Raw genomic sequence first — 19,006 nt, forward strand, 5'->3', positions numbered from 1 at the left:
TAGAAATTCTACCTGACAAAAACTTGCTCACCATTGTAAAATGTGTGTATTACATTTATCTACTGTTGTTTCTTTTCATTATTATAAATTTAAGAATTGCTTTAATAGAGTATATTTGGCAGCTAATCAGTCCTACTTTTGTGGTTTAAAGTAATTCTATACCAAAGATAAAGAGGAAACTAAAAACTTCGTTAATAATTTTTTTTTTACCTTATTCAGTCATTTTTGTAATGTATAAGAGTAACACATTCTGTATTACTAATGGTGTCTGCTCGTTTTAGAGAAAAGCCACGTTGGGCTATCTGTTATCCATTGTGAAGATTCAGACTTTGTATTTTAGCATTGTAAGTCCACAAACCTCCTGCTATCCCACTGGGGACACTTAATAGTGTTTTAACGATGCACAAACACATGTTAAAATGCCACTATTAACTAGTAATGTAGCGTGAAGGAGAACAAGAATCCATGATTTACAAGTAACTATAATTTATGTGTTATTTGTGTTTAAATATTATAATTAAATGAAACTTCGAGTTTATCTAAATTGACAAAAAGACTTCGTAAGATGTATAATTTACCGTAAATGTAAGGAAGTAAAATCTGTCCAAATAAATACTTAAAAAGTTTTTAGAAAATGCTTTAAGTCATTATTTTGGAAACCGACTACAGAAAGACACGTTACTTGGATTAGAATTCTGTTATATTTCGTGACATCATTTCAGATTAATAATTATGTAATTCTAAGAAGTGATATGTGATAGTGTTTACACCCTTGTGCAAATTAATTGAAACTAATGGTCATTTTACAGTATTTTCAGCATGGCGGCCGGTGTAGGTTCACTGGACCCGCTGATTTCCTTTAATAGTCATTTTTTTCACACAGGCGGCGTCATTAGCTGTGTTTTGCAGTACAGTTGATCTATTTTTGGGATATATGACGAAATTTTGAGGAATATTACGTCATTCAAAATTGCGTTAGAAGGGCAAGGAGACCAATCAAAAAACAACTTCTTACCAACTCAATGAAGAAAAAACGGTATCAATGGGGTCTGAAATGCTAGAAGAATGGAGGAAGGTGTTATTCAGTGACGAGACTCGTTTCTTTGTACAGGGTCAAAGAAGTCTGCATGTTTGCAGATCTCCAGGTGAAAAACTTTGAGAGTTTCACATCAACCAGTTCGTAAAACGTCCCTTGAAGAAGATGTTTTGCGGCTTTTTCAGCTACTATGGCGTCGGAGGCTTGCATATCGTAGAAGGTATGATGTAAGGACCACAGTACATCGAAGTTTTGCAGAGAAGGGTCGTTCCAGAATTGAAAAAGAGATTTCCAGATGGATTTGGCATTTTTAAGCAAGATCTAGCTCCGTGCCACATATCGAAGCTTGTGAAGAATTTTATGACTACAACGTGAATAAAGGTGCTGGATTGGCCTGGAAACTCTCCGGACTTAAATCCTGTTGAAAATCATTGGGCGATTTGTAGAGAAAGACTTTGGGGAAAAGACTGTACTACGAAATACAAGCTAATTGAAGCCATAATTGAGGTGTGGTACCGCGATCCAAAAATTAGTAAAGATTGCAGTCAGCTCGTGGACTCGATGACAAAGCGGATTAATGATCTTCTGAAAAATAAAGGCGAACATATCATGTATTAATTTGTGAATGATTTTTGGATTCTCAGAAATAAAACGCAAAAAATTGAAAAAATCGTAATTTTCCGTCTTGTTTCAATTAATTTGCACAAGGGTGTATGTAGGTTAAATGGCTAAGTGGAAGGTTTCTATAACTGCCCCTAATTTTAAGCTTCCAAGTGGAGGGAAGATATTCACCTTGTTAACTACCGTAAGGACTATGTCAAATTATTTTAAATTAGATAACAGGATTGACTGATACTTTATAACATGTTCAGTGGCATCGTGTATTAACTCTGGATCCTGCAATCCATAACGTGATACGTTAATACCTAGCGAAAATGCGGCCAGAATATGAAGTGAGAGGAACGTTTATTAATTTACCTATTTATACTCCAGTGTTTATTCATTCTGGGCATATGGAGTTGGTCTCTTCTTTGCTGCTATAGCAGCCTCCATTCTTCTGGAAGGTTTTTTTATTATTATTAGATTTAGAAACATGACTGCGGGGTTTCGCTCTTATTTAGTCACAAGAACATTAGTGAGGTCAGGCGAGGAGGCCTGGCTTGCAGTCGGCGTTCCAATTCATCCCAAGGGTGTTTGATGGGGTTGAGGTAAGAACTCTCTGCAAACCATGTCTTTATGGACCTCGCCTTGTGCACGGGGGCATTGTCATGCTGAAACAAAAAAGGGCCTTCCCCAAACTGTTGCTACAAAGTTGGAAGCACACAATTCTCTAGAATGTCATTATATGCTGTAGCATTAAGACTTCCCTTCACTGGAACTAAAGAGCCTAGCCCAAACAATGAAAAACAGCCCCAGACCATTATTTCTCCTCCACAAAACTATACAGTTGGCACTATGCATTCAGGAAGGTAGTGTTCTCCTGGCATCCACCAAATCCTGATTCGTCCGTCAGACTGCCAGATAGTGAAGCATAATTCACCACTCCAGTAAATGCGTTTCCACTGCTCCAGAGTCCAGTGGTTATCTACTTTACACCACTCCAGCCGACGCTTGGCAGTGCACATGGTGATCTCAGGTTTGTGTGCAGCTGCTCTGCCATGGAAACTCATTTCATAAAGCTCCCACTAATTTGAAGAAGTGTCTACATACCTTTGGCCATGTAGTGTATGATAATTTGGATTACCACACACCGAGCTATAGAAGGTGAGAAATTGCTAAACTGTCTCTTCTGTTAATAAGGCACAGTCTGTTCTACGTGTTGTTTTGGCTACATGAAACACTATTGTGTGTCTTGATTCAAATTAATTAATTTGAATCTAATTCTAACACAAGTTAGAATTCACGAATATAAGTAACAAACAAAATTTGATATTTTCCATTTAGCTGCAGTAGCCCGTTATGCCAAAGAATATCATCATATAATAAATTTGAATGGTGGTACAAGAATAAAATACGAGCCACAAGAAAAAATGTAAAGTAATTAATCTAACTATTCATAAGTTTAGTCAACCTGCATTAATATGTTGCTTCGTACCAGTTTTTAACAATGCCACTCCTTATCTATAACCGTGGAATGACAGATTGGGTTCACATATAATTTTAGGATGCTAATGAACTTATCTTGTGAATAGATTAAAATAATAAATTAGTAGCATCAGCTCTTCAAATCCTCTCTAAAATCTGGTTTATTATTTTGTGTAAAAAACAATTCAAGTTATCATATAGAGAAAATGTTTAAAGGAAAACGCACAGCAAAACATGAACACTGTAGTCAGATTATATATCCAACTTAAGTTTATTTAAAATATGTACACTTATCCTTTCTTGTTTGTACCCCTTTTACAAATGATGGCTAGATGGCTGAAGCACTCGACTTGTAATCCGAGGGTCGCGGGTTCGAATTCCCGTCACACCAAACGCGCTCGCCATTTCAGCCGTGAGGGCATTATAATGTTACGGTCAATCCCACTATCTGTTGTTAAAAGAATAGCCCAAGAGTTGACGGGGGGGGGGGTGACAACTAGCTGCCTTCCCTCTAGTCTTACACTGCAAAATTAGGAACGGCTAGCGCAGATAGCCCTCGTGTAGCTTTGCGCTAAATTCAAAAACAAACAAACAAACAAACTTACAAATTATTTCAAGTATCATTTATTTTTGTAAACACATGCGTTTTCAATGAAACTTTGTAGAATGGACAGCAACTGCCTGTTGTAGAGACACAAGTGTAGAGGACGACGTTTCGAAAGTCTTTCGCCTTCAAGACTTGAAGATGAAAGGCGGAAGACTTTCGAAACGTCGTCCTCTAAACTTGTGTCTCCACAACAGGCAGTTGCTTTCTGTCTAGGTGTATGCGTATAATGTTTTCTGCAGTTTGTGGAGGAAACTTGTTGATGTTGATGAAGTATTGTTTTATTTTCCATAATTCATCGTTAATTTTATTTGGTGAGCATAGTTTTATGGCTGTGTTTATTTGTTTTCTTAGTATGTTGTGTTTTTGTTTTGTTTCATGTGCAGAGTCCCAAGGAATGTATAGTCCAATATGGGTTACTTTTTGGTGGATTTCTGTTTTAAGTTGTGTGTCGGTTCTTGTAATTTTGAGGTTAAGAAATGATGTTTGATTGCTTTTTTCCTGTTCACATGTGAAGTTAATGTTGGGATGTATCGAGTTAATGTGATTGAAAAAATTAAGTGTGTGTCCCGCAGAAAGCAAAATTAACCAACAAAAGTAAATATATCTTACGAATCAAAAAATCACGAAACCACATACTGCTGCATACCATATATTCTCGACATCAGCAGAAAAATAACCAACATTTGGCAAAAACTATTAACAAAATATAACATTCCAGGAACACCTTTATACCTATATTAAAAATTATAAAATAAATAATATAAAATTATATATTCAAACATCTTACACCGCCCTCTACATTCCAACACTCAGTTACATAACCCCTTCCAAACATGTGGTTAGCTTCCGGTCAGTTACTTCTTTCTTTCTTTGTGAACCTGACGATGACCGAAAAAGGTCGAAATGTTGTTCGGTCCTCTACATAAAATATTTTCTCAACCCAAATGAGCCGATTTTACATATATATTGGACCAAAACGTGTTCTTTAAACTTTTAATGAAGTCCAGTCTTTCAAAAGAAACTCTTATTTAGGTATTCTTGTTTTTCAACTTCACAAAAATGACTTCAAGAGAGACGTATCAGTTTTTACTTGCCAAATTCTTTCTGTATTTTAAAATGACTTTAGGAGAAAGGTATCAGTTGTTACTTGTCAAGTCCTTTTTGTATTTTAAAATAACTTTAGGAGAAGTGTATCAGTTGTTATTTGTCAAGTCCTTTCATTATTTTAAAATGACTAGAAGAAACATATCAGTTGTTATTTGTCAATTTCTTTCTGTATTTTAAGTTTCTCAAGGAATATTCCAATTCTTAATTTGGTTAAACAGAAATGGTCATATCAACAAGAAGAACCTTTATACAAAGATCTTTAAAATCATTGAAAAAGTTTAGCATAAATGTAACACTATGTACAAAAAACGATTAATCTAAAAGTCAGGAAATTTATTAAAAACACAAAGTTACGTATCCAAAGTACAAGTGAAGTACGACTTTTACCAAGTTACAAGAATGGGATTACACATGACATGGGAGATGTATTCAACATTTTCATCAGTAACTTTATCATGCTTAATGTTACTTTAATTAAATGTTTGAATTTTTCTTGATTGGAACCAAATTGTATTTCCACAACAGATATGGGAACTATTGGATTGTCACCATGGCTACCTAACTCGCTCAGGGGTCTACAAAGCCTTAACTGTAGTTGCTGTATGTCAACAAGGAAAGCCAGTCAATGATGCAGTGCTACAGAGCTTTGGTTGCCAAGGTAATATGATGTAAATTATTGTATGGATATTAAATTGATGAAACATATTTTTTTGTGTCCATCAAAATAAGTGTTAATAAATGAAGTGGAAAAAAGAATCTAAGTTTGTGTATGTTAATTTCTAAGAATATAATTATCACTTGTAATTATTCCTAACCATGTATTAAAGTTCACGTATGAACAACAACGTGCTAATAGCTTTTGCAAACCTCTAACATTTTCTAATCAACCAGAAGTTAAAAGTTCTTTTCTACTTAGATAGCTGTGTAATTACTTATTCCAAACTTTACATGTTGAATATATTTGTATTTCAAATCGAACTCCCATGGCCATTCCTGGGAGACCTGTCCAATTTGAAAGCTTTGAGTATTCAACTAAGAAGAGAGAAAAACTCTACAAAATTAAGCATGTGTTATCAAGACATTTGTTCTATAGATATAATCAATGTCACACTTATACCAAAGAAGAAGGGACTCGTATTGAAACATGTGGAATATGAAGTTTCTAGTAAGGTCAGGAAATACTCAAAGTATAGATACTGTTGTTATGGGGTTAGTTATATATCAGGTGTATCCTAGAAAACAGTTTTTCTTCCCAAATCAAGCTTTAATGATAAAAATTTTGGTAATTCTCTGTATAATTCAGTAATTATATGTTAGCATTGCGAAACATTAATAAACTATGTAGTTGTAACAGTGGATAGAATAAGGGTTTTTGTTATTTGAATATAGTTCTGTTGTTTATCATGTAACTAATTAAATATGTTGTTGTAAGAGTGGATAGAATAATGGTTCATTGTTATTTCAGTGTAATTCTATTGTTTATCATGTAACCAGAGATACCAACTATTTCAAATGACTGAGCGTAATGATTGTAGACAGAGCCCATACAGATATCGTACAAGCACAGAATACAGTTTTGAGTCATCCATGTCTGTGGATCCATCTGTAGCTAAACTGTAAACACTGTTAGTAAGTATGCTTGAAATCATTTTGTCATCTTCACAACCCAACATTTGTATAATGGCTGTAGTTTTGGTTCTAGCACAGCCATATTTTTTTTCACTCTATCTGAGTCTGGGAACATTTTTCTGAATAGATGTCCTGCATGATCGGCTACAGCTAAGGGTAAATTATGAGCAATGACGAATTGCGTGAACATCACTTCTGCATTTATGGTTTCATATTCTGAATTCCTACTCATAAATGTTATTATCTGCATCGTTTTGTCTTTTCCTCAGCCTTTTATTGGTGAGATGCCGATTTGGTATGTATGGAACAATCGTTTATCCCACCATGCGCCACAGAAACTTCGATGTGACAAACTGTACAAAACACATGACTGTCACTGACTTTTGATGCAATGACCAGATATTTTGCACTATACTCTTTCCTAAATTTTTGATTCACAGTTTTATTCCTTTTAGATTTGCCAGAAACCAGACAATCTGGTGAACGAGGCCTCTTTTTTTTTTTTTCCATCTTGTGAACGATTGCATTGGTGTTTCTATGCCGCTTAGAAAACAAGAAATACCCATCTAACGCGAGCACTGATGACGAAACTGTGGATTCCTCCACGTATCCAGTATGGAGAAGCACCGCACTCAAACCATTGGTAGATGTCGGAAATACAAATATTTTTTATTATTTCAAGCACAAACATGATTATTGCAAGTAGGCATTTGGACTATGTCTTTTATTTATTATAAAAATTTATTTGTATCTCACTAGAAATTTTCTTTTCACCCCCTTCAAGCCCTGGGGGAACAATTTATCACTTTATTGTATAGGCCTATATAATATAATAATTTGGGAGTTAAAACTAGTCGTAAAATTTGTCTGTATGAGCTTATAGTCGTAATGTATACACTAAAATTGTAATGATTACGCTCAAATTGTAATGGTTGGCATCTCTGTGCAACTAATTGCAACACTGTTGCAACAGTGGATAGAATAAGGGTTTTTGTTATTTGAATATAATTCTGTTATTTATCATGTAATCAATCAAATATGTAGTTGTAACAGTGGATAGAATAAGGGTTCTTTGTTATTTAAATATAATTCTGTTGTTTTTCACGTAACTAATAAACTGTTGTAAGAATGGATAGAATTAAGGTTTTTTGTTATTTGAATATATTTCTGTTGTTTATTATGTTACTAATCACCTATTTAGTTGTAAGAGTGGATAGAATAATGGTTCTTTGTTATTTGAATGTTATTCTATTGTTTATCATGTAACTAATAAACTATCTAGTTCACAGTGGATATAATAAGTGTTCTTTATTTTTTTAATTTAATTCTGTTGCATTTTAGCATGTCATTTTGCATAATTTGCACTTGTATGTAATTTTGTAATGTTTGAAATAATTTTTATCTAATTCTCTTTTACTTAAGACATAGTAAGTTTCATTTGATTAACTGAATTTAATATTTATATTTTGTCTTTCTTATCTTCAGTTAACTAATACATCAGTCATGACCAAAGTTGAAACCTTTCCTTCAAATAATTTTGTGCTTTTAACAGATGTGCACATAATATAACTGATTTCTTTTTCTTGCCAGATATTTAATTCTATTATCCAGAGACCATACAACGACTTTGTAGTTCTGCATGAAATTTTGTTACAAAGATTTTCATTCAGAATGATACCTCAGCTGCCTCCAAAAAAACTTCTCAAAAGTAAGACAGTGAATTACATTAAAGTTGCAGACATGACAAGTATAATACAAACATCTGTGTTATAAAGTTAACTAGTATGAACTCAAATAATACATGCATCTGTGTTACAGATTTAAAGAAATGTCTCGTTCATAGACTCAATACAAACATCTGTTTTGTAGACTTAATAATACAAGCATCTCTGTTATAATGTTAACTAGTATAATACAAACATCTGTTTCAGACTGAACTGAAATAATACATGCATCTGTGTTACAGACTTATTACAAATGTCTGTTTCATAGACTTAACTGTAATAATACAAACATGTGTTACAGACTTAACTGTAATAATGAAAACATCTGTTATAGAATTAACTGTAGTAACACAAACATCTGTGTTATAGACCTAACTGTACTAATACAAATATCTATGTTATAGACTTAACTGTAATAATACAAACATATTTGTTACAGACTTAACTGTAATACAGACATCTGTGTGATTGACTTAACTGTCATAATACAAACATCTGTGTGTTAAACATAAGAGGGATAATGCAAAAATCTGTGTTATAGACTTAACTGTAATAATGTAAACATCTGTGTGATATACTTAACTGTAATAATAAAAACACCTGTGTTATAGACTTAACAGGTGTAATGCAAACATCTGTGTTATAGACTTAACTGTTATAATACCAATATCAGTGTTATAAAATTAAATGTTATGATAGGAACATCTGTGCTATAGAATTAACTGTTAAAATAAACATCTGTGTGATAAACTTAACCCAAATAATACAAACATCTGTGTTACAGACTTAACAGGTATAATGGAAATGTGTGTTACAGACTTGTAACAATACAAACATCTGTGTTACAGACTTAACAGGTATAATAGAAACATGTTTTATAGACTTAACTATAATAATATAACAACTTTTTTATAGACTTAACTGAAATAATACAGGGTGTTTGGAAAGTCACTGTGTAGTTTTGTAATCATATTTTATTCAGTCTATTTCAAGCCAGCATCTGATAGTGGTGTTTAGAAACAAAATAAGTAGGATCCAGACCTGTATTGATGCCAATGGGGGTCACTTTCATCATTGTTTATAATTATCATTCGTATTTACCTCCTGTATTCTATATTGAAACATGTCTGTAAATAAATATATAAGTGCACAGTGACTTTCCAAACACCCTGTACAAATATCTTTAGCTGTAACAATACAAATATCTGTGTTATAGACTTAACTGTAATAATACAATCATCTATGTTATAGACTTAACTGTAATAATACAAACATCTGTGTTATAGACTTACCTGTTATAATATAAACATCTAGGTCAGAGAATTAACTGTTAAAATAGAAACATCTGTGCTAGACTTAATAGATATAATGCAAACATCGATATTAGAGACTTAACTGTAACAATACAAACATCTGTGTTACAGAATGAACTGTTAAAATACAAACATCTACATGTTATATTTACAAGGTATAACACAAACATCTGTGTTACAGGCTTAACTGTACTAAAACAAACATCTGTGTTGCAGAATTGACAGGTATAATGCAAACATCTGTGTTATAGACTTAATATGTGTAATGGAGACATCTGTTTCATAGACTTAATTGTAACAATACAAACATCTGTGCTATAGAATTAACTTTTATAATATAAACATCTGTGTCAGAAAATTAACTGTTAAAATAGAAACATCTGTGTTACAGACTTAACAGGTATAATGGGAACATTTGTGTTACAGACTTAACTAATGATAAAAACATCTGCATTACAGCATAAATAACAGGTATAATGCAAACATCTGTGTAATAAATTAACTGTAATAGTATAAACATCTCTGTTATAGAATTAACTGTTATAATACAAACATCTGTGTTATAAAATTAACTGTTAAAATACAAACATCTGTGTCATATACTTAAATGAAATAATACAAACATCTGTGTGAAAGACTTAACAGGTATAATGCAAATGTCTGTGTTATAGAATTAACTGTTATAATATAAACATCTATGTCAGAGAATTAACTGTTAAAATAGAATCATCTGTGTGATAGATGTAACTGAAATAATACAAACATCTGTGTTATAGACTTAACTGTAATAATACAAACATCTGTGTTATAAAATTAACTGTTAAAATACAAACATCTACATGTTATATTTACAAGGTATAACACAAACATCTGTGTTACAGGCTTAACTGTACTAAAACAAACATCTGTGTTGCAGAATTGACAGGTATAATGCAAACATCTGTGTTATAGACTTAATATGTGTAATGGAGACATCTGTTTCATAGACTTAATTGTAACAATACAAACATCTGTGCTATAGAATTAACTTTTATAATATAAACATCTGTGTCAGAAAATTAACTGTTAAAATAGAAACATCTGTGTTACAGACTTAACAGGTATAATGGGAACATTTGTGTTACAGACTTAACTAATGATAAAAACATCTGCATTACAGCATAAATAATAGGTATAATGCAAACATCTGTGTAATAAATTAACTGTAATAGTATAAACATCTCTGTTATAGAATTAACTGTTATAATACAAACATCTGTGTTATAAAATTAACTGTTAAAATACAAACATCTGTGTCATATACTTAAATGAAATAATACAAACATCTGTGTGAAAGACTTAACAGGTATAATGCAAATGTCTGTGTTATAGAATTAACTGTTATAATATAAACATCTATGTCAGAGAATTAACTGTTAAAATAGAATCATCTGTGTGATAGATGTAACTGAAATAATACAAACATCTGTGTTATAGACTTAACTGTAATAATACAAACATCTGTGTTATAAAATTAACTGTTAAAATACAAACATCTACATGTTATATTTACAAGGTATAACACAAACATCTGTGTTACAGGCTTAACTGTACTAAAACAAACATCTGTGTTGCAGAATTGACAGGTATAATGCAAACATCTGTGTTATAGACTTAATATGTGTAATGGAGACATCTGTTTCATAGACTTAATTGTAACAATACAAACATCTGTGCTATAGAATTAACTTTTATAATATAAACATCTGTGTCAGAAAATTAACTGTTAAAATAGAAACATCTGTGTTACAGACTTAACAGGTATAATGGGAACATTTGTGTTACAGACTTAACTAATGATAAAAACATCTGCATTACAGCATAAATAATAGGTATAATGCAAACATCTGTGTAATAAACTTAACTGTAATAGTATAAACATCTCTGTTATAGAATTAACTGTTATAATACAAACATCTGTGTTATAAAATTAACTGTTAAAATACAAACATCTGTGTCATATACTTAAATGAAATAATACAAACATCTGTGTGAAAGACTTAACAGGTATAATGCAAATGTCTGTGTTATAGAATTAACTGTTATAATATAAACATCTATGTCAGAGAATTAACTGTTAAAATAGAAACATCTGTGTGATAGATGTAACTGAAATAATACAAACATCTGTGTTATAGACTTAACTGTAATAATACAAACATCTGTGTTATAAAATTATCTGTGCTATAGAATTAACTTTTATAATATAAACATCTGTGTCAGAAAATTAACTGTTAAAATAGAAACATCTGTGTTACAGACTTAACAGGTATAATGGGAACATTTGTGTTACAGACTTAACTAATGATAAAAACATCTGCATTACAGCATAAATAATAGGTATAATGCAAACATCTGTGTAATAAACTTAACTGTAATAGTATAAACATCTCTGTTATAGAATTAACTGTTATAATACAAACATCTGTGTTATAAAATTAACTGTTAAAATACAAACATCTGTGTCATATACTTAAATGAAATAATACAAACATCTGTGTGAAAGACTTAACAGGTATAATGCAAATGTCTGTGTTATAGAATTAACTGTTATAATATAAACATCTATGTCAGAGAATTAACTGTTAAAATAGAAACATCTGTGTGATAGATGTAACTGAAATAATACAAACATCTGTGTTATAGACTTAACTGTAATAATACAAACATCTGTGTTATAAAATTAACTGTTAAAATACAAACATATGTGTCATACAGGCTTAACTGTACTAAAACAAACATCTGTGTTGCAGAATTGACAGGTATAATGCAAACATCTGTGTTATAGACTTAATATGTGTAATGGAGACATCTGTTTCATAGACTTAATTGTAACAATACAAACATCTGTGCTATAGAATTAACTTTTATAATATAAACATCTGTGTCAGAAAATTAACTGTTAAAATAGAAACATCTGTGTTACAGACTTAACAGGTATAATGGGAACATTTGTGTTACAGACTTAACTAATGATAAAAACATCTGCATTACAGCATAAATAATAGGTATAATGCAAACATCTGTGTAATAAACTTAACTGTAATAGTATAAACATCTCTGTTATAGAATTAACTGTTATAATACAAACATCTGTGTTATAAAATTAACTGTTAAAATACAAACATATGTGTCATATACTTAAGGGAAATAATACAAACATTTATGTGAAAGATGTAGCAGGTATAATGCAAACATCTATGTGAAAGACTTAACAGGTATAATAGAAGCATCTGTGTTACAGTCTTAACAGGTATAATAGAAGCATCTGTGTTATAGACTTAACAGGTGTGATGGAAACATCTGATTTATAGATTTAACAGGTATAATACAGATATCTGTGTTATAGACTTACTAATACAATTACTTGTGTCATCAAATTAACTGTATTAATACAAACATCTGTGTGATAGACTTAACTGTTATAATACAAACATGTGTGTTATAGACTTAACAGATATAACACAAAGATATGTGTTATAGACTTAACTCTAATAATGGAAACAACTGTGTTATAGACTTAAATGTCATAATTCAAACATTTGTATTTCAGATTTAATTGTAATTATACCAACATCTGTGTTAGTCTTAACTGTAATAATGGAAACATCTCTGTTATAGACTTAACTGTCATAATTCAAACATTTGTATTACAGACTTATCTGTAATTATACAAACATCTGTGTTAGACTTGAAACGTATAATGCAAACATCTGTGTTATAGACTTAAGTGTCATAATTCAAACATTTGTTATACAGACTTAACTGTAGTAATACAAACATCTGTATTATAGACCTAACTGTAATAACACAAACGTCTGTGTGATAGACTTAACTGTATTAATAAACGTGTTTGATAGACATAACTGTTATAATAAAAACATTTGTGTTACAGACTTAACCGGTTTAATACAAACATCTGTGTTATAGACTTAAGAAATATCAGTGTGATAGACTTATGGGAAATAATACAAACATCTGTGTGAAAGACTTAACTGAAATAATACAAACATCTGTGTGACAGACTTAACTGTATTAATATTAACATCTGGTTGATATACTTAACTGTAATGATACAAACATCTGTGTTATAATCTTAATGTTATAGTACACACATCAGTGTTATAAACTTAACTATTATAGTACAAACACCTATGTTACAGATTTAACAGGTATAATAGAAACACCTGCATTACAGACTTAACAGGTATAATGCAAATATCTGTTATACAGATTTAATAGGATGGAAACATCCGTGTTATAGACTTATTTGAATAACACAAACATCTGTGTTTCAGACTTAACTGTAATAGTAAAAACATATGTTATAGACTTAACAAGTATAATGGAAACAATTGATTTTAGAGGTATAATGCAGATAGCTGTGTTATAGACTTAATAATACAAACATCTGTGTTATAAAATTAACTCTTATAATACAAACATCTGTGCTATAGAATTAACTGTTAATATACAAACATTTATGTGATAGACTTAACTGAAATAATACAAACATCTGTGTTAGTCTTAACAGGTATAATGGAAACATCCGTGTTACAGATTTAGCTGTAATAATGCAGACATTTGTGTTATAGATTTAACTGTAATAATTCAAACATCTATGTTACAGTCTTAAGAGGTATAATGCAAATATCTTTGTTATAGAATTAATTGCAATAATATAAACATCTTTGTTTTAGACTTAACTGTAATAATAGAAACATCTGTGTTATAGACTTATCAGGTATAATACAAACATGTGTGTGATAGACTTAACTGTAATAACACAAACATCTGTGTGATAGTTTTAACTGTAATAATATGAACCTTTGTGTTATAGACATAACTAATAAAACAATCACCTGTGCCATAAATAGAACTGTAATGATACAAACATCTGTGTTATAGATTTAACAGGTATAATGCAAACATCTGTGTTATAGAATGAACTGTTATAATACAAACATCTGTGTTACAGTCTTAACAGGTGTAATGGAAACATCTGTGTTATAGACTTAACTGTAATAATGTAAACACCTGTGTGATAAACTTAACTGTAGTGATACAAAGATCTATGTTATTGACTTAACTGTAACAATACAAACATCTGTGTTATAGACGTAACTGATATATTAGAAACATCTGTGCTATAGACTTAACTGTAATAATAAAAACATCTGTGCTATAGACTTAACAGGTTAATGTAAACATCTGTGTCATAGATTTGACAGGTATAATGCAAATATCTGTGCTATAGAATTAACTCTAGGGATAAAATGTCTGTGTTATAGATTTAACATCAGTATGTGAAACTTAATTCTAATAATACAACCATCTGTGTTATAGACTTAACTGTAATAATACAAACATTTGTGTTATAGAATAAACTGTTATAATACAACTGTCTGTGTTATATATGTAACAGCTATAATGCAAACATCTGTTTGACAGACTTGACTGTAATAATACACACATATATTTTAGACCTAACAGGTATAATGGAAACATCTGTATTGTAGACTTAACATGAATAATGCAAAGATCTATGTTACAGACGTAACAGGTATAATGCAAAGACCTCTGTTTCAGAGTTAACTGGAATAATAGAATTATTTGTGTTATAAAGTTAACTACTATATTACAAACATGTGTTATACACTTAACTGTAATAATTCAAACATCTGTGTTATAGACTTAAGTATATTAATAGAAACATCTCTGTTACAGTCTTAACTGTAATAATACAATCATCTGTGTTATAGCCTTAACTGTAATAATTCAAACATTTGTGTCATAGTTTTATCTGTAACAATAGAAACATCTGTGTTATAGACGTAACTATAATAATACAAACATCTGTTATAGACTTAACTGTAATAATACAAACATCTGTGTTATGAAGTTAACTGTAATGATAGACACATCTGTGTTGTAGACTTAAGTGTATTAAGAGAAAGATATGTGTGATAGTCTTCACTGTAATAATACAAATATCTGTGTTAGAGACTTGAAATTTATAATGCACACATTTGTGTTGTAGACTTAACTGTTATAATGCAAACGTCTGTGTTATACACTTATCTGTAATAGTACAAATATCTGTGTGATAGACTTAAGTGTAATAATAAAACATCTGTGTTATGGACTTAATAGATATAATACAAAGATCTGTGTTAAAAACCTAACTATAATAATAGAAACGTATGTTATAAACATAACTGTAATTATAGAAACATCTGTGTCATAGAATTAACTGTAATAATAGAATCAACTGTGTAATACACTTAACAGGTGTAATACAAACATCTGTGTTATAGTCTTAACTGTAGTAATGTAAACACATGCATTATAGACTGGAATAATACAAACATCTCTTTTATAAACTTAACCGTAATAATACAAACGTGTATGATAGACTTAACTGTAATAATACAAACATCTATGTTAGACTTAACATGTATAGTACAAGAATCTGTGTTATAGACTAAACTATAATAATAAAAACATCTGAGTTATGGACTTAACTCTAATAATAGAAACACCTGTGTTATAGAATTAACTGTAATAATACAAACATCTGTGTTTAGACTTAACTATATCAATACAAACATCTTTACTATTGACTTAACAGGTATAAAAAAAATATCTGTTTTACATATTTAGTCGTTATAATGCAAACATTGTGTTATAATCTTAATTGTATAATACAAAATCTTGTGTTATAGACTTAACTGTAATGATAGAAACGTGTATATAATAAATTTAACTGTAATAATACAAACATTTCTGTTATAGTCTTAACTGTAATAATAGAAACATCTGTGTTATAAACTTAACTGTAGTTATTTATATATGTGTGTTACAGACTTAACAAGTATAATGCAAACATCTGTGTTGCAGACTTAACAGGTATAATGAGAAAATCTGTGTGATAGACTTAAGAGGTACAACACAAATGTTTGTGTTATAGACTTTACTGTAATAATACTAACATCTGTGTTATAGACTGAATCGTAACAATAAAAACATCCGTGTTACAGAGTTAACAGGTATAATGCAAACATCTCTGTTACAGACATATCAGGTACAATTCAAAAACTTCTGTTATAGAGTTATCTGTAATAATGCAAGCATCTCTGTTATACACTTAACTGTAATAATAGAAACATCTCAGTGATAGACGTAACTGTAATAATACAAACATCTGTGTTTAGACTTAGCTGTAATAATACAAACATCTGTGTTTAGACTTAACTGTAATAGTACAAACAAATATGTTATGGGATTAACTGTAATAGTACAAACATCTGTGTTATGGAATTAACTGTTTTAATACAAAAATCTGTGTTATAGAATTTACTTTAATAAATATACATCTCTGTGATAGACTTAACGGAAATAATACAGCATCTGTGTAATAATATTAACTGCAATAATATAAACATCTGTGTTATAAACTTAACTGTAATAATACAAACAACTGTGTTATAGACTTAAGTATAATAATACGAAGATTTGTGTTATAGACTAAACTTGTATATTACATATAAAGGGTATAAGTATTGTATATTTGAAATAATAAACATGTATTCCTGTGATAAATATATTCCTCTATGGTATTCTGTGTTGATATTTATGTTTCAGTTGTTTTATCATGTTGTTGAGTGCTGTGAGTGTTTAACATGTGGGAGAGATGAACTGAGCTATGTGTCCTGTTACTGTTAAAAACAGATGAAAATAACATTAGACACTTTGTGGCTATAAAAGAGTGAGAGTGAAATCTCAGTCTTTGGTCAGACAAGATAAGTTGCCTAGACTGTCACTGCTAGCTTTGTTTCTGGAACAAAGAATGGCTGAAGATCTGTGATAAGAGAACCTACTTTCTTCTCCAAGGTGTTGCCCTCTTTACTGTTGGATAGTTTTGTGAAAACACTTTAATTTTTTGGCATTGTTTTTAAGTATATACTGTGTATACTTTGTCAACAAACTATAGACATAAACACAATCTAGGTATACCACCCTTTAACACAGAACTATCACACACACACACACATATATATATATATATATATACTGTGACTGGTGTCATCCAAAAAATGTAATCTTATCAGACAGCAGTAAGTCTATGGACGTATAATGCTAAAATCTAGAGTTCTCAATGTCCATGGTGGAAACAGCAAATTGTCTACTGTGGCTTTCTTCTAAAACAAGCAAACAAATAACCATTATACAGTAAAAATATGAGCACTCATTGATATACCTAGCAGTTGTGGCTCCCTAGATTGAAATTTACCATGTACACAACTAGAAATCAGATGTAACTCTTCACATTTCAGTAGGTACTGTATGTGATGCTCCATGTTTCTGTAGGTACTGTATACAAGACTGCAGAGACTGTATGTGGAATAAACGTTAATTATAGAAGTGGTCAAAATTGTAAAGTAAATCTCTCCAAAAGTCATGGTATATATCTCAGGGTATCACCTTTATGAGACAGAGAATGGTTGAATACAAATCTTGTTAATAACTATGCTGTAAATAGAGTTACCTGAACAATAGTAAAGAATGTATTAACAGGAATTCGTCTAAAGAAACATACAGTGGAGGAAAATCACTGCTGAGAAGAGACAACTAATCTAAAAGATTGAAATGGATGTTTGACCACAAACAGTGGGAAAGACAAAGAAGTGTGTAGTAGACTTGTTCTCTTTACAGAAGAATCCAAGTGGGAATTGTGCAACAATAGTAGGGTGGTTTGAAGTAAAAAAGTAACCAAACAATTTGGTTGAACTATGGGGAGTGAAATGGGACATTCAAAACAATAGTCCACAATCATACTTGCATAGCAGTGTGAAAATAACGTGTAACACTGTGTGTAAATCACATTGCTCAAATACAGAATACTGGAGCATTATATAACTTTTGTATTATAATTACCATGAGAGTTTTTGTTCTTGAAGAAGGTTCACCACAGAGTTGTGATTATTGTTTGGGACTCTTGTACTTCACAAGGGTTTCATCATCTTTAAGAGTAGGTGAGTGATGTTGTTAAAGTAAGTGGATAACACTGTTGGTGCAGGGTAGAGACTGGGTTAATGGTTTGCCATCTTACTTTCAAGAGTGACCACTGTAAGGTGTCAAGAGGCAAGGTCCTCCAAAAGAGTTCAAAAATTAGGGTTATCAGAAAGAACTACTTCTAGCATTTTAAACTACAGAAAGGATAACAGGTAATCACTGAATGAATTTACACCCTGTATCTACAAGTTTTATATTTATTTGCACTAGATCTGTTTTTAACATTTTTTCATAAACTCTTACTCTTAAAATGTTTCTGTAATAGACAAAACTAATTATTAAAGAGTAGTTTCTGTTTATTGAGTTTATCAGTAGTTATGGGCTTCATGTACAACAATAAATATAATACTTTTCCCATTTACTGAAAACGTTAGAAGTGTTTCAAAACAAC

The 19,006-nt window shown here is 30.9% G+C and overlaps 1 protein-coding gene across 6 annotated transcripts in view; it reads left to right on the forward strand.

Moving 5' to 3' along the window:
• The first annotated feature begins 5,359 nt into the window (after window positions 1–5,359).
• Window positions 5,360–19,006, forward strand: part of LOC143233785 (sorting nexin-8-like) — a 34,981-nt gene continuing 21,334 nt past the window's right edge. The window contains exons 1-3 of one of the 6 annotated variants that reach the window (XM_076470447.1): window positions 5,360–5,493; window positions 6,920–7,166; window positions 8,055–8,172. In XM_076470447.1, coding sequence (XP_076326562.1) covers window positions 8,136–8,172 — 37 coding nt within the window. In that variant the 5' untranslated portion in view covers window positions 5,360–5,493; window positions 6,920–7,166; window positions 8,055–8,135. Of the gene's footprint in view, window positions 5,494–6,863; window positions 7,167–7,300; window positions 8,173–19,006 lie in introns of those variants that run through there. The other 5 variants (XM_076470443.1, XM_076470448.1, XM_076470449.1 and 2 more) reach the window with 5 other exon arrangements.

Source organism: Tachypleus tridentatus, chromosome 12 (assembly GCF_004210375.1).
Source record: "Tachypleus tridentatus isolate NWPU-2018 chromosome 12, ASM421037v1, whole genome shotgun sequence".
Classification (NCBI taxonomy): Eukaryota; Metazoa; Arthropoda; class Merostomata; order Xiphosura; family Limulidae; genus Tachypleus; species Tachypleus tridentatus.